This window comes from Dermacentor albipictus, chromosome 4 (assembly GCF_038994185.2).
Source record: "Dermacentor albipictus isolate Rhodes 1998 colony chromosome 4, USDA_Dalb.pri_finalv2, whole genome shotgun sequence".
Classification (NCBI taxonomy): domain Eukaryota; kingdom Metazoa; phylum Arthropoda; class Arachnida; order Ixodida; family Ixodidae; genus Dermacentor; species Dermacentor albipictus.
The window spans coordinates 81,309,431-81,336,634 of record NC_091824.1 but is presented as its reverse complement, the minus strand read 5'-3'; the positions used below and the strand labels follow the sequence as shown (position 1 = coordinate 81,336,634).

The window sequence follows — 27,204 nt, the reverse complement described above, 5'->3', positions numbered from 1 at the left end:
TAGCGTACAGCCTAAATTTACAAACACGACAGTCGATATGTCGTGTTGCCTCCTTCGTGCGCTATTTATAAGTTTAGACTGTACACTACTACATGACTTGCAACTCGCTTACGTAAGAAACCCAGCTCATGGAATAGCCCACGGGATCACTTTCTCTTCGGCGTATATAAACATGTTCGGTACGTGAATATTAGAAGGGAAAGAAGAAATGAAACCAGACGATAGGCTCTGAAATACTTTTCTGCATGATGTCATTGTGCAGTTAATTAAGCTACCTTCTGCGATATCCAATTACCCCTGTCTCGCGCTGATTCCAACTTGCGCCTGCAAATTTCCTAATTTAATCACCACACCTAGTTTTCTGCCGTACTCGACTGCGCTTCTCATCCCTTGGCACCATTTCTATAACACGATATAATGGTCCATCGCATTACATGGCATCGGCTATCCCCCTTTGCTCTCTAATCTACACCGCACTCTTTCTGTCGGGTAATGTAACGCTTAGCATTTTTTCGTTCCATCGCTCTTTGCGCGGTCCTTAACTTGTTCTAGAGCGTCTTTGGCCCCATATGTTAGCACCGGTAGAAGGCAGTAACTGTACGCTTTTCTTTTAAACGACAGTGGTGAGCTCCCAGTGAGGATTTGGTAATGTCTGCCGTATGCATTGCAACCTATTTTTATTCGTCTGTAAATTTCATTCTCATGATCAGGGTATCCAGTGATTGACCTGATAAACGTACTCGTGTACAGACTCTAGAGGATGACTGGCGATTCTGAACTATTTTTCCCTTGCCAGGCTATTGAACATAATCTTTGTTTTCTGCATACTAATCTTCAACTCTACTCTTACACTTTCTCGGTTAAGGTCCTCAATAATTTGTTGTAATTCGTCCCCAGTGTTGCTGAACAGGATAATCACATATATATGCAAACCGAAGGCTACTGAGATATTTGCCTTTGATCCTCACTCCCAAGCCTTCCCTGTCTAATAGCTTGAATACTTTTAAGCATGCAGTGAATAGCATTGAAGAGATTGTGTCTCCTTGCTTGACCCCTTTATTGATAGGCAATTTTACATTTGTCTTGTGAAACCAAGGTAGCTGTGGAATCTTTGTAGATATTTCCCAATATATTCACGTATGCCTCCGGTACTCCTTGATTACGCAATGCCTCTGTGACTGCTGGTATCTCTGCTGAATCAAATGCCTTTTCGTAATCTATGAAATCCATATAGAGGGGTAAATTGTACTCCGCAGATGTCTCGATTACCTGACATGGGCATGATCCCTTGTAGAATATCCCTAGCCTGTTCTTTTGATTATGTCAAGTGAAGTGTTTGCATGATTTTATTGGAAATTATCTTGGGGAACATAAGATACAATATTGAATGCAAGATAATGGGTCTATGATTCTTCAATTCTTTAACGTCTTCCTTCTTATGGATTAGTATAACGTCGGCATTCTTCCAGCTCTCTGGTACACTTGTAGTCGTGAGGCATTGTGTATAAAGGGTCGCAAGCTTTTGAAGCATTATATATCTTCCATCTTTGATTAAATCGACTGGTATTCCATCTTCTTCTGCCGCTTTCCCGGGGTCATGTCTTGCAAAGCCCTCCAAACTTCATCCCTAGTTATAGAAGGAGCCTTTGTATCTTGTTCATCACTACTTCAAATGAAGGCAGCGTGACTGCTCTGGGTACCTTTATACAGGTCAGTCAACTTAATCTTCTACCTAACCACTGCCAAATCTGTGTGTGGCAAAGAGAGCTCCCAAATTCGCCCTTTCCGTGCCGTGGAGTATTGTATGACTGGCTTCATACACCGCCCAGGAAGTCTTAATACACACGTTAAACAAGTCACCTGTCACTACGGAAGAAGTAATTGTACCTGTACAACTGTGCAGAAGTACAAGTAACAAATCGCACTGAGAAAACGACTTATCAATTCCCAAATCTGCCCCCCCCCCCCCTCGGAATCGCAGGCGATCCTTCCAGCCGGGTATTCGGTGGCTTGCACAACGGCGTGTTCGAAGGGTCCATCCAGTCCCGCTGGGGCCGCTTCTACGTCGAAGGGGCGCACAAGTTCTTCGCCCGACGCACGCCTTTTCACTCGGTGATGTACGCCGCCGAAGACGCTAGCATGCCTCGCGCAGGATGGTGCGGTGTACGCGGGGAGACCGCACGCTGGATGCAGCAGCTGGCAGTCTCCGCCAGGCGAACGCAGGAGGCTACCTCAAATGTATGTGCTGTATGCGCGCTCAAAGCAACACAATTCATTTACGTATTTATTTTGTCAGAACACCGTGAGAACTCCCCCAAAATGGTCGGATCCATAGCAGGAGGCTAGGTAGTTGGTCCAGTGGCGGAGAAGCATCAAAGAAAAATAGGGCATATGAATAGAGAGAGAGAGAGAGAGAGAGAGAGAGAGAGAGAGAGAGAGAGAGAGAAAGAGAGAGAGAGAGAGAGAATAATTAAGAGAACCGGTTGCCATGCATACGCATACAGACTTCGCAAGTACAACCAGTTTGATGATAAAGATAGAATGAGAAAAAGTTAAACACGGGACATAAATCTGGCTAGACGGAGTTGATGAAGAAGCTCGATTAGAAATGTGGCCGAATGACTCCGTCGTGAAGGCAAGGCTAAGTATTGCCATAGCTGTGGTCTTTACGCTAAGCCGCGACTATACGGCGCCTATGAATTGTCCTGACCGCATAGTATCTCTGTCGTTATGTGACACACACCCCATCTGGCCTTCCGTCTGCATGGGCGCGATAGGTTTTTGCCCATGTCAATGATTACTGAAAATATTTACGTGAAATTTGCAATAGGTGCTAGCGTCTCTGTAACGCCAAAAGGCCCCGAGGGTAAATAAATAAATGGTGTCCGCCACAGCTGGTGTTGGCATGTGAATCTCATCTTTGAGCACCGAGTGGCGACTTCCGTACACTAGAGCCGGCATATTTTCATGCGACCACTTTATTTCGTAACCTTACGGTAAAGAAATCACCCAGCCGTTTTATTTCGATCGCTTTGTTTCGTAACGTTAAGTATTCAGCCGCATGAGCACTGAAGCGGGATACGGAGGTGCGCTTTACGCAACTGTTTTACAGCGTTATGGATTGGAAGCTCGAATCATCGCGTGGGCTCGATAGCTTTTTGCCCCCCCCCCCCCATTTTGATAATTACTAAAAATATTTAAGCAAAATTTGCAATAGGTGCTAGCGTCTGCTTTCTCTAAAAAGAGATGAAAGAAACAAGAAATGTGGACTTGTGCACTGTTGCCGCATTACAGGCCAACCTTCCGTTCACTTTCACCCCGCGCGAACACCGGCACATATATACCTCGATCGCGGGAAAAATGCAACCGTCGTGACCCGTTCTCACTAAAATATTCTTACGCTAAAACTGTTCGTGAGAGCAGCTGAGAACATGAATAACTCCCGATACAGCTTTTTTTGTTGCTCAATACGTGCTACATAAAAGTGTCTTTCGAGCGTGAAAGCTGCCTGCAAATACACGCAAACTGCCTCGAGCTGCCAGTCGCGCGGCAATATTGCATGCATTTGCGGGCTTCTTTCACGCTCGGAAAAAACACTTCTTGTAGCACGTATTGAGCAACAGAAAGATGTATCGGGAGTTTTCCATGTCGCTTTACAATTTTCTCACTTACACTTTTCATCTAACTGGAATATTCAGGAAGTTAATTAATTAAGACTAATCATATAGATAGGCGGAATGAAAAAAGAACTGAGCATCTCCAAGCGACGGCAAACAACATTACCTTGGATCTAACCCGCTACGTGGCAATCGCATATTTTTGAAAAATCTGGCTAAAGTTAGCCGAGACACCCTGTGCACAGGAAAGCCACGTACACGGCTCAAGGACCGAGCGTTGGACGGGCCGGAGGCCATTGGCAGCACAGGGAGCCGAGGAGCACTACTTCGACGCGGAAGACGAGCAAGACGGCGGCCCCGTGGCCGGTCCCGTGCAGCGGAGGAGGAAGAGCGTGCGCACTTACCGCGTGTGCGGCCTGCACATCGCCGTCGACCACCTGCTGTACAAGAAGTACCACAAGGAGGACGGCGACGCGGTGCGCACGCGCGAGCGCCTCTCCACGCTCATTGCTGGTCACGTGGCCCGGGCTTCCGAGGTCTACCGCCGCACGAGCTTCGGTTCAGTTCAAGACGTCAGTTTCGTCGTGCACCGAGTTCAGGTACCATTCCCATAATGACAGCACACAATCAATCAATCAATCAATCAATCAATCAATCAATCAATCAATCAATCAATCAATCAATCAATCAATCAATCAATCAATCAATCAATCAATCAATCAATCAATCAATCAATCAATCAATCAATCAATCAATCAAATCAGTTTATTTATTGAGATGCTTAGGCATATAAGGTATATATACTTCTTATTTTCTTTTTCCCTCCAGTCTTCCACGCGCACGCTTGCAGGATCGGCTGCAAGAGGTGAATAAGGTATCGCTAGAACCCATGCTTTCGCACCGAAAGTGCACTAGAGATAAACTTGGCGCTAATCTCTCCGCGTGCCGACACTGTGACGTTTATAAAAGCATACGAACGATAGAAATTGCATACATTTTTCTAAAACTTCGTCACTCTGGCTTCGATCGTGATTGCAGCTTTCTACAGCGAAGCTGTATATGGCCACCCCGACAAATTTGCTGCGTCTGTGCGTGTATACCGTCGCGTCGACAAAGAAAAAGTGTTTTCTCCAGAGTCAGTGCAAAAGAGAGTCTAGTCTTGTAGGTTCATTGGCATGAATGTCAAAACCTATGGTGGATGGCCCATTTTTCATCCTAGTGCGCTCGTCGCAAGTTTCGAGTGGAATGATTGATGGCCCATTGTGCTCGGCGCGGCCCTCGTTCGTTGCCGCTAGGGGGGCGCGCCGCTATAGCGAGTGTGCCCGTGTAAAGGCCGTAATAAATGTACACGTATGTATCGTCCAATGTGTATTCGTCTATAGAGTGAGGTCAGTGGTCTCCTAGCGACCTTATTGGAGCGGTTCCATGGGGCGAACGCGTATCGTGCGCTCCGAAGAGTAGCAACATCTCCTTCTAGAACGACGTCGGGAGCGACAGAGGGAATGGGCGCTCCGACGGCAGGGAGCCGCTAAGACCGATCGTGAGCCCGTCGATGAGCCTGGCTGGTCGTGTGTGCCGAACGGCGAGGACCCGCAGCGTGCCCGTCAAGAACGGCGGCGTGAGCAGGACTGGGAACTTGAGCGCCGGCTGAGGCAAAGCAGCACTGGCGAGTCGCGGGCTTTAAGTGCATGTATATAGTCGTACATATACATAATTTCGTCAGCTTAGAAGAACGCATAACAGCTTCGCTAGTCGTGCTTCTTGACAGAGTGGAAGGGCCGATTATTTTTTTTATAATAATCTCTTGATAATATCTTATTTTATGACTTTTTGTACAAGTGCAAAACAAAGAAACAAAGCATAAAATAAAGACAGAAAGTCATGCAGACCCAGCGCACATGTAAACCGAAGCTTTGGTGAAGCCGGTACTTGAATACTGTACAACTTACAGCGATGCGTGCAAATTTGTTTACTTTAACCCTATATGTGACCTGCTGTGACCTATATGACTGTTGACCTGTTGACAGTTGACCTATATGACCTGTTGTGACTATATGTGACCTCTGACATGATGGATGTGCCGTGACGCACTCACGCATATGGTTTACACGCGAAATGAAAACTGTGCAGCAGCTATGATCATCTTTACCGTTCTTTGCTTCATCTCCGTACTATATATCTGTCGTTCGCCTAAACTCCTTCCCCAACGTGGAGTAGCAGGCGAGAGACACGTCACTCAGGCCGACCCCTCCACCTTTGATACATGAAAGATTCTCTCTATATGTGGCATGTAATTACGTGCAATATTTTGTGTTCAGCGCACATGTAACCTTCACACACACATTATACAACTGACTGGACACCGACCGATCCACCACCAACCACCATTTTCTGAAGCATGACATGTAAACAGACGTAGCACAGTTTCCGTATCACCTTGCACCGGTGAAATACGCGTACCCCTGACTTTTGAAGTTTCCGGAGCACGAGAACTGAAGAGTGCATCGTATAAACTTCCCTTCTCAGTCACCAAAATGCAACACCGAATTGCAAGCTGACAACCAAAGCCACGATAAATTTTATGAATTCCTCAAATGTTCCTGCTCCGTGCACTTGTGCGGTCGGGTCATGCAAGCTTCCTTTCAGCAAGAAAGCAGTAATGTCTAAGAAAATCAACTTTTTAACGCCTATAGCACCACCGGAATGTTTCTGAATGATTCATACGGCAGAATACCGCAAAGGAGTCAGTAAATTGTGCTTAACGCAACCTGAAAACATTATTGGTATAGTCGGTTTCGCTGATACCCCAAAAGACGTGTGGTGGGAGAGGCGTCTTCAGGTGTTTTTGTGTGATGTATTTTGAACGCGTGTGCATAGGAGACTATAAGGGTAGTCACAAATATTAGGACGGCAACTCATGATGGAGTTCACTTGCGCGTCATGCATACGAGGCCGTACCTGGAATAATAGAAGGTGCATTATTCCAGGTACGTAAACGTCCTGAAATTAAATGGGGAAAAGCATTCAACCTTATCTGCTGGGTAAGCTGAGAAGCGTGCCAATTTCTCTGTGATCCCTGTCACGACAATGGGTTTCAGTAACAGAGTTCGTGTAATTTCTCTAAATTATTCCCAGGAGCAACACCTGAGAACTCGCGTGTTTGAAAAGAACAGGATAGCTTCCATGGTCACATGTAGCTTCCTTGTTAAAGAAGCAAAATGCGTAGTAAGTGCTAACTTGTACGAACCAGTTACTTGCTTTGATGGTTCCTACGACCCTTAACAGTGCGGTTTAAATACAAGCTCGCCAGAAAAGTATAACTGGGCGGAAACAAATGATTCGCGGGTGATTGGCACGTGATATGGACTGGTGCTCATTGCATTGCATTTTGTGTTTCGTAACAGTTGAGGAATGTCAGAAAACTTAGAAAAAGTACAAAGCATATAAATTAGTAAAATTCTGTTTCTAAGGTATTTATTTCATGGTACAATTGAATCAATCTGAAAAGCAATGGTTACAGCAGTTAAACAACCAAACTGGTAAGAAGTCCCAAAAGTCGAACACGCGAATTTCGGCCCTATAGCTCTCGGCGCTTTCGCTTGTAGCAACCGTCCGTCACTTTACGCTGTCCCCGCTTCTGGGAAATTTTACCTCGCCTTGCCTCCACGGGGGCTCATCGCCGCCTGCTCTTTCTTGGAAGCAGGCGTCGGATTAGGGTGCCTGCTTTTACTTTTGAGTAAAGCCAGTCAACTCTCTGTTCTCAAGCTGTCAAAACGCGTATTCTTTGCCTCCGCTAAGCCGAGGTCCCAACACGCTCTTTGGGCTTAGCCACTCAATCCAGTCAGGCAGGGCAGTAGGTATTTCGCTCGGTGTCAAATGAACAAATTATGAATGGATTAATGATAGGTCCAGTATAATATTTATGGAGATTGTTCTTGGTTGACCCTACTAAAAGGGCCGACATGTTTGCCGCAGATCAACGATACCGCAAGCTGCTCAGACAAGAAGAACCAGTTCTGTCAGGAGAACATGGACGCGGCTCTCTTCCTGCTGACCACGGCACGGTCCGCCAATTTCGACGAATACTGCCTCGCGTACTCGTGGACATACCGAGATTTCGCGGACGGCGTCCTTGGCTTGGCCTACTTGGGAAATTCATCAAGTCAGAGTCTCTTCTTTTACGTCACGGAGCCAAATACATTACGCTTAAGCGCAATTTGGAATATAAAGATTTAGACGGAAATTTGGGCTGGTTGCTTGTTTATGATGAAAGAAAACAGCGAGCAAAACGAACCACATCAGGATGAAGCGACCTGTGGGGTACTAACTTCCAGCATGTTGGTATTAATGAAAATCTTCAGAAAGGCATGCATTTCACCAAGGAGGAAACTATTAAGTGAAGTTCAGCCCTGTGTCTCTCTTGTTGTGTCGCTTGTTTTAAGCTGTTAAGATTTCGAGCAACAGGAACTGGGTGGTTGGAAATCAGAAGATTTTCGAACAGAATGCACTCAATAGATCCCAAAAGAAGCAAGCAAACCACTTGACGAAATGTTGGCTATTGGCTTTACAGGTCGAACCACTCTTTCATTAAAGGTGTTTTTGTGGATCAGGTCCTCTATCCTCCGTTTTCTTTCTTTGCCTATGCGTCAGCGAAGGCATCGCGAAACGTATAAAACGCTATTGCAGCTGCGGTTCTCAGAGCAAATGACTTGACTGTTTGCACCTTGGAACTTTGGCAACTCGAATTCTTGTAAGAACAAAGTAAGGCAGGGCATTTGCTGCACGTAATATCACAGGATATACAATGCGGACGAACGCCAAGAACAAGTTGTCAAGCTTGTATACATGCTACGCCAATATTGTCAGCAAGTGAGCTAATAACCAGGTGCGATATGCTTTTGTTTGTTTTTGCTAATCGAAATCTTTAGCGTAATACGAAAATTAATAGAGCACGAATTAAGGAAGGTTCAAAGAAGCGAGCTTGTCCGCGCTGGAACCGGATATAGAGGCAGTGATTACACGATTGCGGGAAGTACGTGTCACGTGATGCCAAATCCGCGAGCCACCAAAATGACGATTTGTCCTTACGTGTGGCATGAACGATGCTGTGACTGAAGTGAGTGAACTTAACATGCACGCAGCGAGCACTCTGGGTGTGTGCGAGAAGAACAAGCTTGTGCCGACTGACCAGTCCGGCCACAAGCTCGGGCTGACCAGGCTCAGCCTCAACACGGGCATCATCACGTTCCTCAACTACGGCCATCACGTGTCACAGGCCTCCAGCGAGATCACCTTCTGTCACGAGATCGGTCACAATTTTGGATCACCTGTGAGTGCGCTGACTTGAGAGGGTGGACGCGAAGCGCGATGTTCAGATGCGTGGTGAGAAACAGCGCAACTTGACACGGACGCAGACAGAACACACACGCCGGCCGCGCCAGCTTGAGCGCCGGTATACGTGTTCTAGAGCGATAGGTGGTGGTGGTGGTGGTGGTGGTGGTGGTGGAAGAAACATTTTTTTTCAAGAAGTTAATAAGAGAGTTGCTTGCCGTGCGCCTGAGTGGCAGCCCCTAGTCCGGGACGGACGCCATTGGAGATGGCCGCTGCCCGGGCGCGCGCACCAAGGAACGTTGAGCTTCCAAGGTAGAGCAGCCGAGCAGGTACTCCTCCCAAGCCTTCCAAGTAGGGACGGGAAAAGGGGATGAGAAAGAGTGGAGTAGAGGGGCACGAAGTCACGGCGTGAAAGGTGTCGGCGAGGACCTGACAAGTCGGGCACATGCCAGAGATTTCTGGCATGAAGTACCGGGCGACCACCGGACTAAGGAAAGTATTGGTCTGAAGGTGGCGTAGTAGAGCGAGCTCTCCTGCTCCAGGTACAAACCTAGAAAACGCCTGGTTCCATAAATGTGACCTTCAAGCTCCGCCAAGGCCAAACTGGAACGCGCAGAGCGCTGACGGTGTCGAGTAGCGTCTGTGTGTTTTCTGTTAATCGCATCTCGTGCGCCATCCGAGGGGCGACACCTGCAACGCCACGCTGATCACGCTAGTCTCCTGAGACGCATTCTGTGCAACGCTAAACCGTGCTATCGCTCTTAATGCTTCGCCTTCGGGTGAAACTGGCAATTTTAAATGCAAATCATCTCTTGGGCGAACATTTGCCACTTTGACAGTATCTATCTAGCCGCCTACGTCTTGGTGCTCTCATGGTCGTTTCGTTAACTTGGTACGACCAAAACTGGCAAAGTACGACAGGGTTGTATGAGGAACATAAATGACAGGTCATGACATGAATGTCGTGACATGCCTGTCATGTAGGTCATGAAACAGCTGCCTACGTCTTGGTGCTCTTAGGGTCGTCTCATTAGTTTGGTAGGCTCCCCGCACACTGCTTCGCATAACATCGATTCCCACAGAGCATGGGATTTGCTGGCTTCTTTTTTTTCATTTCTGCGTTCGTGTTAGTTGCGCTGTTTCTGCAATGCAGTTGTACCAAGTTGACAAAAGCGTCAGCGCTCACGAATGTTCAGAATTAGGTAGTACGTCATTTGGTCCCGTGACGTACCATCTCAGCATGTGCAAATACTGTAACGCAACACCTGGGGACGCCTCCATGCTGCTCCCCGTGGTTCCAGGTGGGGTGTCGCTGTGTTCAAGTATGATGTACTTTAGTATAGTTTAAGGCACGCAAACTACAGCGTAGCACACCAGTGCACGGCACGCCAGGGCATGGGAGGAAAAGTGCAGGGGAAGTATTCTGTAAGAGTCCACCTAGAGGACATGTCCATTTTGTCAGCTGCTGAAGTGCTGATTGGATCTGGAGCCTCGTTGCCGTGGATGCGCAGCGAGGCGCATGTACTGAACACTGATGTCTCAGGAAGGTCTCAAGGCTCGTGCTGCACAGTCCTCAAAAAAAAAAAAATTGTGCAGAGACCACCGACGATGATTGTGAATCTTAGCGAATAGCCCTACGTTTGTACAAGCTATTCGCTTTATTAAACAAACGATACGCTCGGAGGCGTATATTTGTTGGAGTGAGTATATTTAGGCGGTGTTTACTGTTTCGTTGCAAGAACAGAGTCGCTAACCGGCACATCTGTAGCTATAAATATAAGCCGATCTGTCATGTGCGTTATCTCCAGTGGCTCGAGCGCCGGTGTAGTAGTCTGTCTATAACGCTGACCTCCACGAAAGCGGGCGAGATAGACAAAGAAAGCAACTCGCTTTAAAATAACTGTTTGGCGGGTGCGATCGCCGCCGAGTAATCATCGTTACAGTGGTCGCACGTCCTCGCCTCGCAGCACGACGAGCCGGATAGTAGCCCGTGCGTGCCGGGCGACAAGAGAGGTGGGAACTACATCATGTACCCGCAAGCCAGCAACGGTGCCCATGCCAACAACTACCAGTTCTCCAACTGCAGCATCGCCAACATCAGCGCAGTGATGCAGCCCATGCTGGAGGGTAACAGCAAGCGGGAGAATTGCTTCGAAGGTAAAAGCATCACCGTGGTCATTTCGCTCTCGTACCGTCATAACTTGCGTAACGGCTTACTGGCTTCACTTTCTCGGGAAGTGTTAGGCACAACCTCCCAGTCGACGCACTGTACCGGATGCAAGGCAAAATATTGCTAAACCATTCAGGAAGAAAGGGAGGTTTGCGGGAGGCCATCAGGAAGCCTACTACACCGGGGGGAGGAATGACGCTGCTGTTATGGCTAATGTTCCTGCGGTGCATGAAGGGTGCGACGACAGTGCAAGACGCGTAATGAACACAAACTTGGGTGGCTCGTCAAGATCACAACAAATGTAGCTAGTCTGGGACGCCTATAAAAGTACATCTTCTTGCGCAGAAACCTACAAAGCCAGCTTAACCGTGCTCAACTTTAGCCGCAGTCAACAAACAAACACAGGTGGGTGGACGGACGGACGGACAGACAGACAGACAGACGGACGGACGGACGGACGGACGGACGGACGGACGGACAAAACAATCCAACAAACAAACATGCAAGCATACACAATCCAACAAACAAACATGCAAGCATACACAATCCAACAAACAAACATGCAAGCATACACAATCCAACAAACAAACATGCAAGCATACACAATCCAACAAACAAACATGCAAGCATACAAACAAATAAACAAAGCAACGAACGAATAAGCAAGCATACAAACAAACATGCAAGCATACAAACAAATAAACAAAGCAATGAACGAATAAGCAAGCATACAAACAAACATGCAAGCATACAAACAAATAAACAAAGCAACGAACGAATAAGCAAGCATACAAACAAATAAACAAAGCAACGAACGAATAAGCAAGCATAGCATACTTGTCCGACCTTGCCGAATCACAGCCAATTTATCGACGAAGTAGTTTACTCTAGAAGGGGCATTAATATTTTTTTGTAACCGTAAACAAACTATACATTTTAAGATGTATCGCGCATAACCCATAATACGGCCTTCCTGAAAAGTTAATTTCAGTGTGACATTTTATTCTCCCAGGACACCGAGGAAACATGCGCACAACTCTTGTAATCGTGTTTTCGAGCAGTGAAATAAAAAAAAGCTTACTTTAATCACAACAACACTTTAAAATTCTGTGTACCTATCGGTCATAAAGTTCCCCACATTTCCTTGAGAAATGAAGCTGGCTCAACTCGCTTCTCCAAGAACAGTGGGCAAAATTCTACGTGCTTCGTGAAACAACACGTGCAACGCTCTGCGGCGCTTTTATAAATAGCGTTCTGCAATGACCGTAAATACGTCTCATGCTTCTGAATTTATGCGAGCGCATGACCCATAATGTGGCTCCCATTCCCCGGTAGCGCAAATATCGTGCCACATTTGTACATCCCATAAAACTAGGAAACGTAGTGGATAACGGCTGTACAACGCTTTCGAGCACTTGTATAGATAATCTGCTGCAACTGCCGTAGTTAGCCCGCACACTTTAAACTTTGCGTGCACAATCACCCGTATTCCGCTACCAACTTTCACCAAATATAAACTAGGCGCCACATTAAATTCATCGAGGACACCGGGGAAACATTCTAACGTTCTAACGCCTTAAACATGTTCTAACGCCTTAAAATAGAGAGAAAAAATAAAGATCAGTAATTAATTACAAAGCCAGCAATTACCTCGCCATCTTTGAACTGTAATCACACATCAATCTAACATGCCCCCGATCCCTTCCCCCATTTGCGCCAAATCAGAACTTGGTGCGACATTGAATTCTCCCGGGGCACTGGGAAATACTACGTATAACGGCTGTATATAACGCTTTCGTGTGCTTGCTTAATTTACTGCGAAATTCATAGGTAACCCAAGAGCTTTAAAATTAGATTGTAAATCACACTTAACATGCCCCCTATTCCGTGCAAACTGAATGGTGGTGCCACCCTTACTTCTCCTCGGGCGCCGGGCGAATGAATCAGACGCTTCGTGCAATCTTTCATAAAAAGAAGAAAACGAGTATGTAGTAATTATTGTGCGATACCTTTAACGAGGCTGCAGATTTTACACTTTCAGCCCGTGTTATGCATAACCCACACTACCGATCCACGTTTGGTTCTGCTTGGACACTGGGGAAGTTTCAACGCGTTTCACATGCTATATCAGACAGAAAATCAGTCTAGCAATTTTATTTCGTCCCTGATTCTTGTTACCGAATGCTTATCTACACGAACATCGCACAAAATCACAGCTTGCCAGATACATTATATATGAAAGATAAGGGCGGTTAGTTTTCGCATTCATACATTGCCACGTGACCCGAAGAAATTAGGACTTCAATTGTTTCGATGGTGCTCTTCATAATTGCACGTGTCCGGCACGTAGGAATAAATCAACACGCTTTGCAGTGGTCGTTTTTGTACGTTGATTAGTACGTTTTATTTTCATGACAACGTTTCCTATGTATCACCGTGCATGATTCTGTATTGTACCCGCCGTGGTTGCTTAGTGGTTACGGTGTTGGGCGGCTGAGCAGGAGGTCACGGGATCGAATTCTGGCCACGGCGGCCGCATTTCGATGGGGGCGAAAGGCGAAAACACCGGTGTACTTAGATTTAGGTGCACGTTAAAGAACCCCAGCAGGTCGGAATTTCCGGAGTCCTCCATTATGGTGTGCCTCATAATCAGAAAGTGGTTTTGGCACGTAAAACCCCATAATTTTATTCTGTATTGTATATTTCACATTCTGTATGTATATTCACAGGTGGAAACCAAACCCACAACACTCCCAGTGTTTTACTAGTACACATAAATACTCAAGAAAGTGGATGGGAAAACAGCGCCGCGATAGCTCAATTGGTAGAGCATCGCACGCGAAATGCGAAGGTTGTGGGTTCGGTTCCCACCTGCGGCAAGTTGTTTTTTCATCCACTTTAATTTCCATGAACTTACCGTTTCTACATTCCATTTATTAAGCACAAGTAATTTCCCCTATGTTGTCTTTGGTGTCAGTGTTTGTTGGCTTCTCATGATATGACTAATAAAAATCGGGCCCTTCGGTTAACCCCTTTTCTTCTCGTTTATTACATAACGAGGGTCTCGAATCCGGCAACATTGATGCCTTCAGGTAGCATATGTGGGTTTATTGACCAGCTGCCTTCACCCAAAAAGATCACGTTCTCGTGACGCTTGCGGCTACAAGGACGTTCCACGTCCGCCGCCAAGGTCTGTGAGTGGTGGCGCTGGCTAACACTCCCAGGGTTTTACTAGTACACATAAATACCGAAGAAAGTGGATGGGAAAACAGCGCCACGGTTATCAATTGGTAGAGCATCGCACGCGAAATGCGAAGGTTGTGGGTTCGGTTCCCACCCGCGGCAAGTTGTTTTTTCATCCACTTTAATTTCCATTAACTTTTCGTTTCTACATTCCATTTATTAAGCACAAGTAATTTCCCCTATGTTGTCCTTGGTGTCAGTGTTTGTTGGATTCTTTGAGTAATGTCACTTTGAAATCTTTTCACCTTTATGTCCCTTTCCCGCGTGACCAATAACTTTTGTTTTGCTGAATTTATGGCCTCTTTTTCGTCTATTTCCTGGAAGTATAAAATTTACCCGGGCACCCTGTATTAGTAGACTAACTCGCTGGGAAGAAAGGCGAAGAAACATAACTAATCACAAATCACGCTTTTGTGCATAGCCGTGTCTCCCACCTTGACGAATTATAATCAATAAATTTAAAAAGAAGATGGCCGCTATTCACGAATCTTTGGTAAGCCATCTCTCACCCGCTCTTGCTTCCGGAAACCCGTGCAGCTGACAGCGGGCCGATCTGCGGCAACGGCCTACGCGAAGGGGACGAGCAGTGCGATTGCGGCTACACCGAGGCCCAATGCAAAGAGAAGTGCTGCTACGTCCGCAGAAATACCGTCAACGCTCAAGGGTGCACCCTCAAGCCGGGCGCCGATTGCAGGTGAGGTCCCGTTGGCGAACACAGTCACCACTCCATGTCTCTCCATAGAGTCTGGCGTTTTGCCCATGCCAAAATGAATGTACGGTATCACTCCTGGTGCTTTCTAAACCACATATGTAAACCACGCTCGAACTGGCCGAAACGATCGTACTGGCACGTCCGCTGTCTATCTGCGGACACACACACACACACACACACACACACACACACACACACACACACACACGCACACGCACACGCACACGCACACACACACACACACACACACACACACATACGCACACACACACGCACACACACACACACACACACACACACACGCACACACGCACACACACGCGCGCACACACACACACACACACACACACGCACGCACGCACGCACGCACGCACGCACGCACGCACGCACGCACACATATTTATATATATATATATATACGCAGATATATAGATATATATCTGCGTTAGGCGTCATGTGACTCCACTTTCTTGCCGGTTTGTAGCAAGAATAAATACAAACTGCAAATAATGACTCACAGACTTAGAGGGACCAGCCTTTGTATATCATCCGACGTTTCTCTTTATTTTAAATAAGAAGCTTCAGTTTGAACCTTTCGTATTTAAAATTCGTGTGCCGTGCATATTCTCGAGTTAGTAAACTACTGAACCAATCTGAGGACGTTAGGGACACGCGAAAAAAAAGCTGTATTCTATATCGTAGCACTTTCCCGCAGCAAGGGAAATAGAACAGTCGCCTTGGTTTAAACAAGATTGTGCAGAAAACATCGATGATGATTGTTAACGCAGTTGAATTGGCGAAAGCTTATAGAAAGCTATTCACTTTCATAAAATACTGATGCGCTTGCAGACGTATATTTGTTGCAGTGAAGTTATTTAGGTGGCGTTTTTTGTTTCATGCATTCCGTAATTCTGTGCAGAACGGAGTCGTTAACCGGTGACATTATAGCGTTGTAGTGGTGGCTACAACGCTATACAACGGGCTACAACGGGTAACTGCCATATAAGCCGATTAGTCATATGTGCTGTCTCCAGCGGCGTGAACGCCGGTGCGGAAGGCGACTGCTAAACTTCTGTCCGACCGCCCTAGCCTTCTCACAGAGGGAGAGGGCGGCGCGAGAAGAGTGGGCTTGTCCCCGAACGCGACATCGCAGCATCGAAACCTTCTGATGCGCTCGCGCGGCAGCACGTGAGAGCTGTAATAGTCAAATAACTAGTACTTATTCAAATAGCTATGACAGTTGGCGTTTGGCGACGAATGGGCCCCGCAATTCATTGGCGCGAAGGCACACGCCATTTGCATCGGCGCCTTCGCATTAGGAGTGAAAGTCCCGTCACCACGAAACGAAAACGGGTGAAAGAACCATATAAAGATATTTGCTTTAGTAATAATACGGCCCTTCAATATTAAGGGGAATCTGATGTAATGTCCATTAACATTTATCCCCAATTCTTCCCAACCCAGGTCTCTGAATACCTCCTGTAAACACGCTGTGAATAGCATTGGAGAGATCGTATCTCCCTGCCTGACGCCTTTCTTTATTGGGATTTTGTTGCTTTCTTTATGGAGGACTACGATGGCTGTGGAGCCGCTATAGATATCTTTCAGTATTTTTACATACTGCTCGTCTACACCCTGATTCCGTAATGCCTCCATGACTGCTGAGGTTTCGACAGAATCAAACGCTTTCTCGTAATCAATGAAAGCTATATATAAGGGTTGGTTATATTCCGCACATTTCTCTATCACCTGATTGATAGTGTGAATATGATCTATTGTTGAGCAGCCTTTACGGAATCCTGCCTGGTCCTTTGCTTGACAGAAGTATAGGGTGTTCCTGATTCTATTAGCGATTACCTTAGTAAATAGTTTGTAGGCAACGGACAGTAAGCTGATCGGTCTATAATTTTTCAAGTCTTTGGCGTCCCCTTTCTTATGGATTAGGATTATGTTAGCGTTCTTCCAAGATTCCGGTACGCTCGAGGTCATGAGGCATTGCATATACAGGGTGGCCAGTTTCTCTAGAACAATCTGCCCACCATCCTTCAACAAATCTACTGTTACCTGATCCTCCCCAGCTGCCTCCCCCCTTTGCATATCCCCCAATGGAGAATACCTTAGTAACTTGCGCTTCGCTGATGATATTGCCTTGCTTAGTAACTCAGGGGACCAATTGCAATGCATGCTCACTGACCTGGAGAGGCAAAGCAGAAGAGTGGGTCTAAAAATTAATCTGCAGAAAACTAAAGTAATTCTCGGAAGAGAACAGCAATTTACAATAGGCAGCGAGACACTGGAAGTCGTAAGGGAATACATCTACTTAGGGCAGGTAGTGACGGCGGATCCGGATCATGAGACGGAAATAATCAGAAGAATAAGAATGGGCTGGGGTGCGTTTGGCAGGCATCCTCAGATCATGAACAGCAGGTTGCCCTTATCCCTCAAGAGAAAAGTGTATAATAGCTGTGTCTTACCAGTACTCACCTACGGGGCAGAAACCTGGAGGCTTCCGAAAAGGGTTCTACTCAAATTGAGGACCACGCAACGAGCTATGGAAAGAAGAATGATAGGTGTAACGTTAAGGGATAAGAAAAGAGCAGATTGGGTGAGGGAACAAACGCGAGTTAATGACATTTTAGTTGAAATTAAGAAAAAGAAATGGGCATGAGCAGGACATGTAATGAGGAGGTAGGATAACCGATGGTCATTAAGGGTTACGGACTGGATCCCAAGGGAAGGGAAGCGTAGCAGGGGGCGGCAGAAAGTTAGGTGGGCGGATGAGATTAAGAAGTTTGCAGGGACGGCATGGCCACAATTAGTACATGACCGGGGTTGTTGGAGAAGTATGGGAGAGGCCTTTGCTCTGCAGTGGGCGTAACCAGGCTGCTGCTGCTGCTGCTGCTGATGATGATGATGCTGATGTAATGTAGAGATACGTGAAGCATCGCAACACGAACGAACCATTGTAACGAGCGGGCAGGTACCCAGGTCCAGAAGTGATCAGTTTGGTCATACCGTGAGTAGCCAATGCCTTTCTGCACTCCCAGTAAAAACGTGTACCCGCATGATATTTCTGCTTGCATATATCTACATATACGTATATTTAAAAGCTAATTATAGCGACCACATCCCTCAACACTCTAGCTACTTGGTGCACTAACTGGCAGATGTCAATTAACGTAAAAAAATCTGTGACCATGACCGTAACAAGGAAAACAAGACCATCTAACTTTACACATGAGATTAACGGCATGCTGCTAACTAAAGTACGCCACATAAATAACTAGGAGTTACACTAACCTCACACCTCAGGTGGGATAAACATATTACGAATATCACCGCAGGAGAGTTACGCAAAATATTCTTCCTCAAAAGAAGATTTGCGCTCTCTGCCGCATCAACGAAGCTACTGGCCTACAAAACGTTCGTTAGAACAGTTCTCAGATACGTAAACACGGTCTGGTTTCCTCATTCAATGACTCACAGGACAAAATTAGAAGCAATAGCAAAGAAAGGCTATAAGGTTCATTCGCAATAAATATAAACGCACTTACACACCGACTGATCTACTAACGCAGTCTGGATTGCAACGCTATCTACCAGAGCAAAACAGGCTCGACTGAAGTTCTTGTTTTAGCTACTAAAAATAACTATAAGGTAGATGTGTCTGGGTAAATTTCATTTTATGAGACATAAAAAAAACAAGTAACAAACATGCGTGCACTTTAACAGAATACACATGCAGCAACGACAATTTTATGTATTCCTTCTTTCGCTTCACAGTAGCTGAATAGAACCGACAATCCTGCTATAACCAACATCGAATCATTATCAGGATTAAACTCACAGGTAGAAGTAGCAGTGCATAAATAAAGTTCTTTATCATCGCGTGAATCATCGTCACAGATTTTGCATTGTTTTTATTTTTTTATGCTTAATTAGTTGCGGTTATGTCAACATATACCATGCTATGTTACCAAATAAAAATATTATTATATAATACTATATTATTCGGAGTCCTAAGATTATTGTTGTAATTGCCATTTTCCTGCTAATTTCTTGCCTAGATTTTTCTTCTCAAATCCTTTCTTTTCTCTCTCTAAGTGTTATATGTTATTACCGCACCTCTCCACCATACTGCACAATTTCGCGGCGCGTTAAGGGTAATATTACCGTTCGTTCGTATTTCATGTATAAATGGTTACCTGCGTGTTCTACAATGCTAGTTTCTTTCTTTTTTTTGAGTATCATGTTAGTTATATCATGTGGAAACCTTCATCTGTATTCATAAACTCGGCGTCCTTTTTTTATTACTGTCCTTGGACAATTGCTTTTCTTTTTCTTCCTTTCTTTTTCTTTTATTTAGCTGTTCTGCCTAGATATTCTTTAACCGTGTTTTATACTTAAATCATGCATACTGATATACATGAATATATACTGTATTGCCCAACTGCCACGCTCTCGAACGAGAGTAGCGGTATTGTAAATAAATAAATAAACAAAAATATATGTACTCTGCAACAACAGATGATACTTTAAAAGACATTAAGGAATCGTAATGAACTTCGTCATTATAGATTTACATTGTGGTTGCTCATAATGCTAGCCGCATAGGCAGGCGAAATCTGCTGACTAGCCAGAGCAAGCACGGAGGCTTTTCAAGATAGCGTTCTGTCGATGACAGTCTTGCGTGCACTTTCTACTAACATGTCATTCATGATATTGTACATGCAGTATAACAATGGGTTTGGAGTGGAAGTGGCAAAGCCCAGTATCAAGCAGACACGATTTACTATTTTGTTTGCTCATGTGTTTCGGTTATATGAAGTACGAAGTGTTGCATATGCGATACGTTATATTGTACTTTATGTTCGTACCACAATTTACGCGTGCCTACAGGTGAATAAATTTTCTTGTGATCCCTCTTCTATCTTTCTTTTTAACGCGTTAGTATTAGGAGGGTCAAAGCGGAAAAAAAGTCGCAGTGTCGCCCGAAAGACGAAGCATCGATTGCGATAGCAAATGAGTACACAGCCATAATAAGTAAGCATAGTAGCTTTAGCTGCCGTATAAACTTCTGAACACTTGCTTACTAACTAAATTAAGAAGCATGGTGCCAGCACGCACTGAGCAAACATGCACACATCCCGCGCGATGACTGCGCACACTCGCTGTGAAAACGCTGGCGTGAGGAAGTGCGGCAGCAGAAGCGAGCGAAGTGACCTTCATGCTGTCTATCATTTCAACGCAAACTGAGTGGTGACAAAACTGCCCACACAAAGCTGCGAGCCGTCGGCCCACCTAGACTCTATTTGCAAAGCAGATCGCTTTCAAGCCATACGCAGTTGCTACAGCAGTTTGACACCCCCCACCCTACCTACCCTTCCTCCGGTTACTTGCGAGTGACAGAAGACGGCGCGCTTCTTCCCCGATTTACTCTCTTGCGCATGCGAGATTGAGCCGTGATCGTCGGATCACCCTCGCAGGCACATACAGCACACGCGCACACAGCACACGCGCACACAGCATACGGCATACAGCATACAGCATACGCATACAGCATCGCCGTGCGCATACAGCGAAAGTAAGTTCTTGGCACCATCAATCGTTAATTTTGCTCTTGTGTTGTCAAGTAAATCAACTAAAGCTGCTCGATTTCTCACTCATGGAAAGCTCAACACAAGTAAAAGTCGAACATTTTTCTTTTATTTACACATTCTGTTCTGGAAAAAGACTCACCTCCACGCAATGCGAAAGTGTCAATCTGCCGAAGCAATTTTCATTCCCAACTGAAATTTGTACATAATGAGCGAACATAGGTTCCAGAATATTCAAACCAATGCGAAAATTAACCATCACGGGCAGGTCAGACGGAACTTGGCTATCAGGTATGTCATGACGGCGACATATTTTGTGGCTTACAGAAAGAAGGTACAGTACAATACATGTATTTCATTGGCAGCATGAGAAGCAAAAACCCACAGTATATTAATCTGGCCACATGCATCTGCATGAACAGGACGTAGCTTATAACCGCTCTTATTATTTGAAGTACATGCCGAATGAGGGAGCCTATTCCTATAGCGCTTGCAAGCGCATATAATCTGCCTGTCGTCATACTTTGCGTCATATCCATATATACAGAAAAGCGCGGCGAGTATTAGGACACTAATTTGACACAACAGCAACGCAAGGAACCAACCATCGCAAGAGGGATAACCAGTTCGTACTTAATTAGCGCTAAATGGGCTATACTTGCATTACTGACATTATTAAATACGTTTTGCCAGCAACAGAATTAACATTGCGCCTAGTCTGTAATAGAGGTGCTCAAAAACTTGCATGCACCGAAGCTGAGCCTAAAGCAAGGCAACTGAGCAATAAAAAACTCGCACTCAAGTTCTCCAGCACAAGTATTTCACCGACAGCAGATGGGCTGCCATCATGACGAATGGGTAGAGTGATACCGCTCCTATTTCAGCCGACTCAGGCTTGCACAAAACTGGTTTACTCATGCGAAATGAATACCTACTCAGAAAATAAAGTGAAATACCTGTGCTTACCTACTGTCAATAGGAAACCTGAAGAACTTTGCGGAACTGCAATACTCGTTGTTAGAACACCACAGAGCCGCGCAACACATGCGATCCCCCGTACAGCCCTCTTCGTCTGACGCTTGGTTGACCTGGTTTCTTGTGTCTTCCGTTCGTCGCACGCCTGATCAAGCTTCTCTGTCTTATCTTTCCCATCTTCACACTTGGGACGGCAACTGAAGCAGTGGACCAAGCGCGATCTGACTTGTGATATCGCTGAGTGAGTGGCAAGGGTGAGCGGAGGGAAACTTGGCGGACGCAAAAATACAACCACTTCCCATGCTTCGTCCGATTTAAAATTCACAAAAAGACAAGTAAAAAAATAAGTAAGGATGTCCGGCAACCGCTTGGAGCGCGCATGCTCCTTGAAACCGAAACTAGCATTCGTCTTCAGGGGGTTGCCACAACTAATTCCATCTCTTCGGTCATTCGAAACAAGAGGTGTCCGTTTCCATCTGTGAACCCATCCAGTTCACTTATGTGCATATTAAAGTCTCCCACAGCGAGAATCTCTCTATCTGCCGCCAACTTTATTGCCTCCCTGAGGATGCACTACACCAGCTGAGTATTGGCAGTGTGTTGTTTGCTGCCGACGGACACATACACCACACACACAGTGGTAGGCCTGCCCAGTGACTCCCCCAGGGCTCACATATGATCCACAATGTCATCAGCACTTCGCCACTGCATATTCTGACGCCACAGTTGTCCAACGCCGCCGCACTTAAGGTCATGTCCATTTCGATTCTTGCCTGCCCAATGTCATCTAAGATGCACAGGGGGGCGCTCCAGATTGCAGAGGTGCGTTTCTGAAACTGCATAGAGAGATATATCTTCTGCATTTAGAGCATTATGCAACTCTATGCACTTCTGTTCCTGGCGGACACCATTCATATTCATCAAACCGATTCTGAAGCTCCATTTATGGTGGCAAAGGCCATGGCGTCCAGTTGTGGCCGCTACTTGTCGTAGTGGAGAGCCGTACTTGCTTGAGCCGCAATCTTCGCCCTGCCATTTGGAGGATTACCTGTCCAAGGGCCGCCATAAATGGGGGTACTTCTGACGTATTCATCCACAATTGGTGATGGGCAGCGTGTGTTGGACGAAGGCCTAAAAAAGCGCATAGTCTATGACCCAGACGCTGTCTCATTTCTTCCGCCGTGGTCTGGCCGTACACCAGGCCCTGGTGGCTGACTTGAGCCATGTGTGGTGCCCTGACAAATTCCACACGTGGACCCAGTTCTGTGCACGCTCGTTTCAAGTGATCGCTAAACTGTTTACACTTCCCAAACGAGGCGTTTTCGCGCGACACTTCAGGTATCCCATATAACACAAAGAGGTGCTTCTCTTCTCTCTCTTTCCACGTCGAAATTGTACTACTGAGTTTACGTGCCGTCTGTTCTATAGGTACGCTGCTTTGCATAATGCCTTGGAGGCCAGTATGGATGATGATAATCGCCTCTGGGGCACTCCAAATATCAGTCACCGCATCCGCCTCTGTCATAACTTCCTGTAAAGCAGAATCTTTCTTTGTAGGGAATTTCACAAGCCTGCTCCTCTTTGAAATACGATAAACTGCATAGTTAATTCAATACGCGTTTCCGTCGCCGAACACAAACGCAAGCCGAGGTGCCGTTGCCTGCGGCCAAGCCACATTGTTAGTGCTCGCTTGGGAAGGAACAGGATTTTCGGGAGTCATCACAGTAGACAGCCTCAGAAACAACTGCTTTCGTTTCTTCATGTTTAATTGAGCCTTCCACCCCGGGTCATTCTTAGGATCGCGACTTTCCTTTTCTTTCCTTACTGGGATATCGAGGGTCCGGCTCTTGTTCATGTTTATGCTGTGTGTACTCTCCTCCAGCGTTTCAGCGGTCGAAGATCCCAGCACACTATTCTGTGCATATCCCATAATTGTGCGGCCATAATTGTGCGTACCGGTGTGCGGCCGCACCGTCCGGTAGTATCACGGCCGAGGAAGGCCCGTCGTAGTTCTTCCATTTGATTCTCTAGAGTAACTCATTTGTACTTTCCTTTGGTGAGCTCTGTGAGCAGTGCCCGCATTTCAGTGGCAGCTTTGTCACTTTCTTCCTTACATCTTGCCTTTACGTGCTCCAAGACTAGGTGCCAATTCTCCGTCTCGCGCTTCATAAATAGCGCGAACTTGTCCCTCAACATCCCAAGTGCTTCGAACTTGTGGCACATGTACGACGCTACAGTCTCTGCCTCCTCGACAGTCTCGAATGGTGTGTTCGTAAGCTTGAGCGAATCTTCGCATCCAGAACACATCATCCACCCAACAACGGGAGCATCTTCAGCAGGCGCTTCGCGCGCAGCAACGCCCCCCCCCCCTCACCCCCCCCCCCCCTGTTCGCTGCATGGTTTTCCCGTTTGGAGGATGAATGGATGTATGGATGTATGGATGGATGGATGGATGTATGGATGGATGGATGGATGCTATGAGCATCCCCTTTGGAACGGTGTGGTGTGTCGCGCCACCAAGCTCTTGTTATTACATTGTCTAATGTCCTACCTATATTAAAAAAGAAAAAAAAAGAACTAAAATAAACCCACGATGAATTCCCATAGCCAAACTTTCTGAACGCCAATTATGAACTTTGGTGAGCTTTGTTTCTGTACGCCTCCGTTGTTCGTCGTTTCCCTACTTCTTCCGCCAATCTTCCAATCATCTCTTACTAATCTCTGTTGCGGACATGTTTACTTTCTCCCTGCTCTCGCTGAACCCAATGGCTTCAAGGAAGCCAGGGGTACCTATATCGACCTTTGGCAGATATCTTCACATTTTAATAAAGCATGTTTCATCGTTTCCCTAGCTTTGCCGCAGCAAGCACATGCTTCTTCCTTCTTGTATCTCGCTTTATAAGTGCTACTTCTAAGGCATCGTGATCTCGCTTCTAAAAGTAAAGAGCTTCCCTTTGAGTTATCATAAATTGTTTGTTTGTTTCCTTATTTCGTTTTTCCTCCCAAGTAGTTCCTCATAGCATGTATCTTTTCCATTGCCGTCACCCATGAGATTATCTCAGCCACTCTGATTTTCCGCTTGAGGATCTTTGTTGCCAGGTTGCTCACCATACAGGTCGTATACTTGCTGGTAAGCTTCCTAGTTCTTTTCCTCCACTGTGAATCGATGTTTTTCCTGTACAAATACGCGGACACTCTCCCAGCCCATTTACTTTCTACCACATTCCTGATTACACCTACTTTCAAGGCACCGAAAAACACCACACAGCACACAAGAGGGGACAACGGGACAGAGCGCAACTCAGAACTACTACGCTGTGAAAGAAAGAGAAAAAAAAAACCGACGATGAATTTCCATAACCGAAGTTTCTGAACCCCTCTTGTGAACTTGTTTTTGTACGCTTCCGTTGTCTATCGTTTCCCTACTTCCACCAATCTTCCAATCGCCTCTTACATCAGTGGCGGAGGCGAGCTCCATCTGGAGCTGTTTAAAGGAACCGGGCGCGCCGCTTTATAGCCTTTCAGATTTGCGCGTGCCGGCGCGTGCAAATCTCGGAGGCCATCGCCCCTTTATGAATGGTAGAAACGCTGTAAAATGGGTCTGAATTTTCTTGAAGCAGCAGGAGCTTGATGTGGGCAAGTTGGGGTAGCATACGCGAAGAAAAATCAGCGCTAAAAAGATGAGAACTAAAAGAACATGTACGACGGTCGTCGTGCATGTTCTCCTTTTAGTCCTCGCCTTTTTAGCGCTGTTTTTTCTTCAGGTATTTTTTCGAGTTTCCGCGTAGCGCAATTATGTTTTCTAGTGTATTCAAATTACGATCCGACGCTGTCAACTCTGTAGGTTGGATGTAAGTCATACTTTACGATTTTTCTGAGGTATTTTACCTCGAGAAACTCAATTCAATAACTTTCTTGCGCTACATGGAGGGCCTGCGTGGTTGGGTATGCGCGGTTCGAAATGTTTTTGCCGGGACGACGTCCGACGCGGGACGCAGACGTCTGATTTTCTGCGACCTGGGGCCCTTAACGCTATCGCCTTAGAAACAGAGCCATCAGCGTTCGTAGCTTGAAATTTATTCTCTGTTCCGCTCAGGCCAGCGTACTCACGACGGTGGGGTGTGGACACAAATGTTTGTGCATATAATGCTTAAGCAAGCGCCTCCTCTACGTTCAAATAGAGGAGGCGATGCTCAAGCATTCACCGGAAAAGTAGAACGCTGCCCCAGCTGCGCTGTAGGGTACGTCCACGTCGCTTCGTAGCTTTTACATTCAAACGGACTGCGCGTCTCTAATGTCTCAACTGCATCACGGCATCACGGTATCGGTATCTTCGCGTGCTGTCGACGCGGTATCATCGTAGCGGTATTTCCGTAGTGCTGTCACGGTATCGACGACATCGATACCATGACAGCGCGATGACGGCGACAGCGCGAACGCGCCTCGAGTGTCATTATAATTCTTATCGCATTGCCAGCTGCAATACGGTGCACGTGTTCGAAAGGGCTCCAAGAATGCACGGCAGCGCCGACATACGAATAACTGGAGAAGTAAACGCGATTACAATTACTGGTATTCACAACACCAATTTTTCGCATGTCGGCGCCGCAGCCGTGCAGCCTTGGGGAGCCCTTTTGAACACGTGCACAGGGTCGCACGTGAACATGTGCACCGGTTCGTGTTGAACGTGAGTGTATACGTTGTGCTTTGCGCGCGCTCTGCACGTTCTCTGTCCTGCAGTCCGTCAGCGGGACCGTGCTGCGACAATGACTGCAACCTGCATCCCTCTGACGTGCTCTGCCATCCTGCAACCGACTGCCGAGAGGAAGCGTTCTGCTCGTATCCTTTCTTTTTTATTTATAAGAAAAGAGCTGCTGGCTCTGCGCTAGCTGGAGGCACTGGTAGCGCACTCGCAGTAGTTATGCACATCAGGTGTTCCTAGAAAGATTACCAGGTGCAAGTGTGACGCCGTAGTCGATCAACCGCCGTGGAAATCGCCGGTATAGCACGTGTATTACTTCTTCGCATTATAGTATGGGCTTTTGTCTTGAACGGATTTTGCGGTTTATGTTTTTTAACGTGTAAGGCCTACACAGATGTTCTTTTGCTTACATTAGAGCTTCTTTCGCAGATTTTTAAGTGATGTCTGTCGGAAATATTCGGGTAATTACGTGCACTTTACGGAGAATTCAATAAATAACCATTATATAGTCCATGTACATGGGGATAATATTTCGGGTTATTGCTCACTCTGCGAAAGTATTCTCTGGTATTATGAATGTTTTTTTTCCTCTATGTCACTGAGAAAACTTTGCGTGATAGCGCACGTGTGGCTGAATAAAGTAATTATTGCTATATAGCTAATTCAGAGTGACTCGCTACAAACCATGGGAACCATTGTAAGAAACTGTAGGCAGAGTTCAGTGACAGGACTAAATTTAGATAAGTACAAGCGCCGCATGTAATCGCAATTCTGGTAAAGGTTCCACACTAGTGTTTATTGCAATGTATCTCTATTCTGAATAGACCATCTGCATAACACATCAGATATTTTCCCAC

General features: G+C 46.1%; 1 protein-coding gene across 4 annotated transcripts in view; it reads left to right on the top strand.

Annotated features, from left to right (window-relative positions):
• Window positions 1-27,204, top strand: part of LOC135913346 (disintegrin and metalloproteinase domain-containing protein 10-like) — a 48,732-nt gene that overhangs the window by 7,022 nt on the left and 14,506 nt on the right. For 3 of the 4 annotated variants that reach the window (XM_065445941.2, XM_065445938.2, XM_065445939.2), the window contains exons 4-10: window positions 1,982-2,238; window positions 3,863-4,216; window positions 7,593-7,779; window positions 8,759-8,946; window positions 10,916-11,105; window positions 14,899-15,055; window positions 26,386-26,484. In XM_065445941.2, the coding sequence (XP_065302013.1) occupies window positions 1,982-2,238; window positions 3,863-4,216; window positions 7,593-7,779; window positions 8,759-8,946; window positions 10,916-11,105; window positions 14,899-15,055; window positions 26,386-26,484 (1,432 nt within the window). The remainder of the gene's footprint in view (window positions 1-1,981; window positions 2,239-3,862; window positions 4,217-7,592; window positions 7,780-8,758; window positions 8,947-10,915; window positions 11,106-14,898; window positions 15,056-26,385; window positions 26,485-27,204) is intronic. The other variant, XM_065445940.2, reaches the window with a different exon arrangement.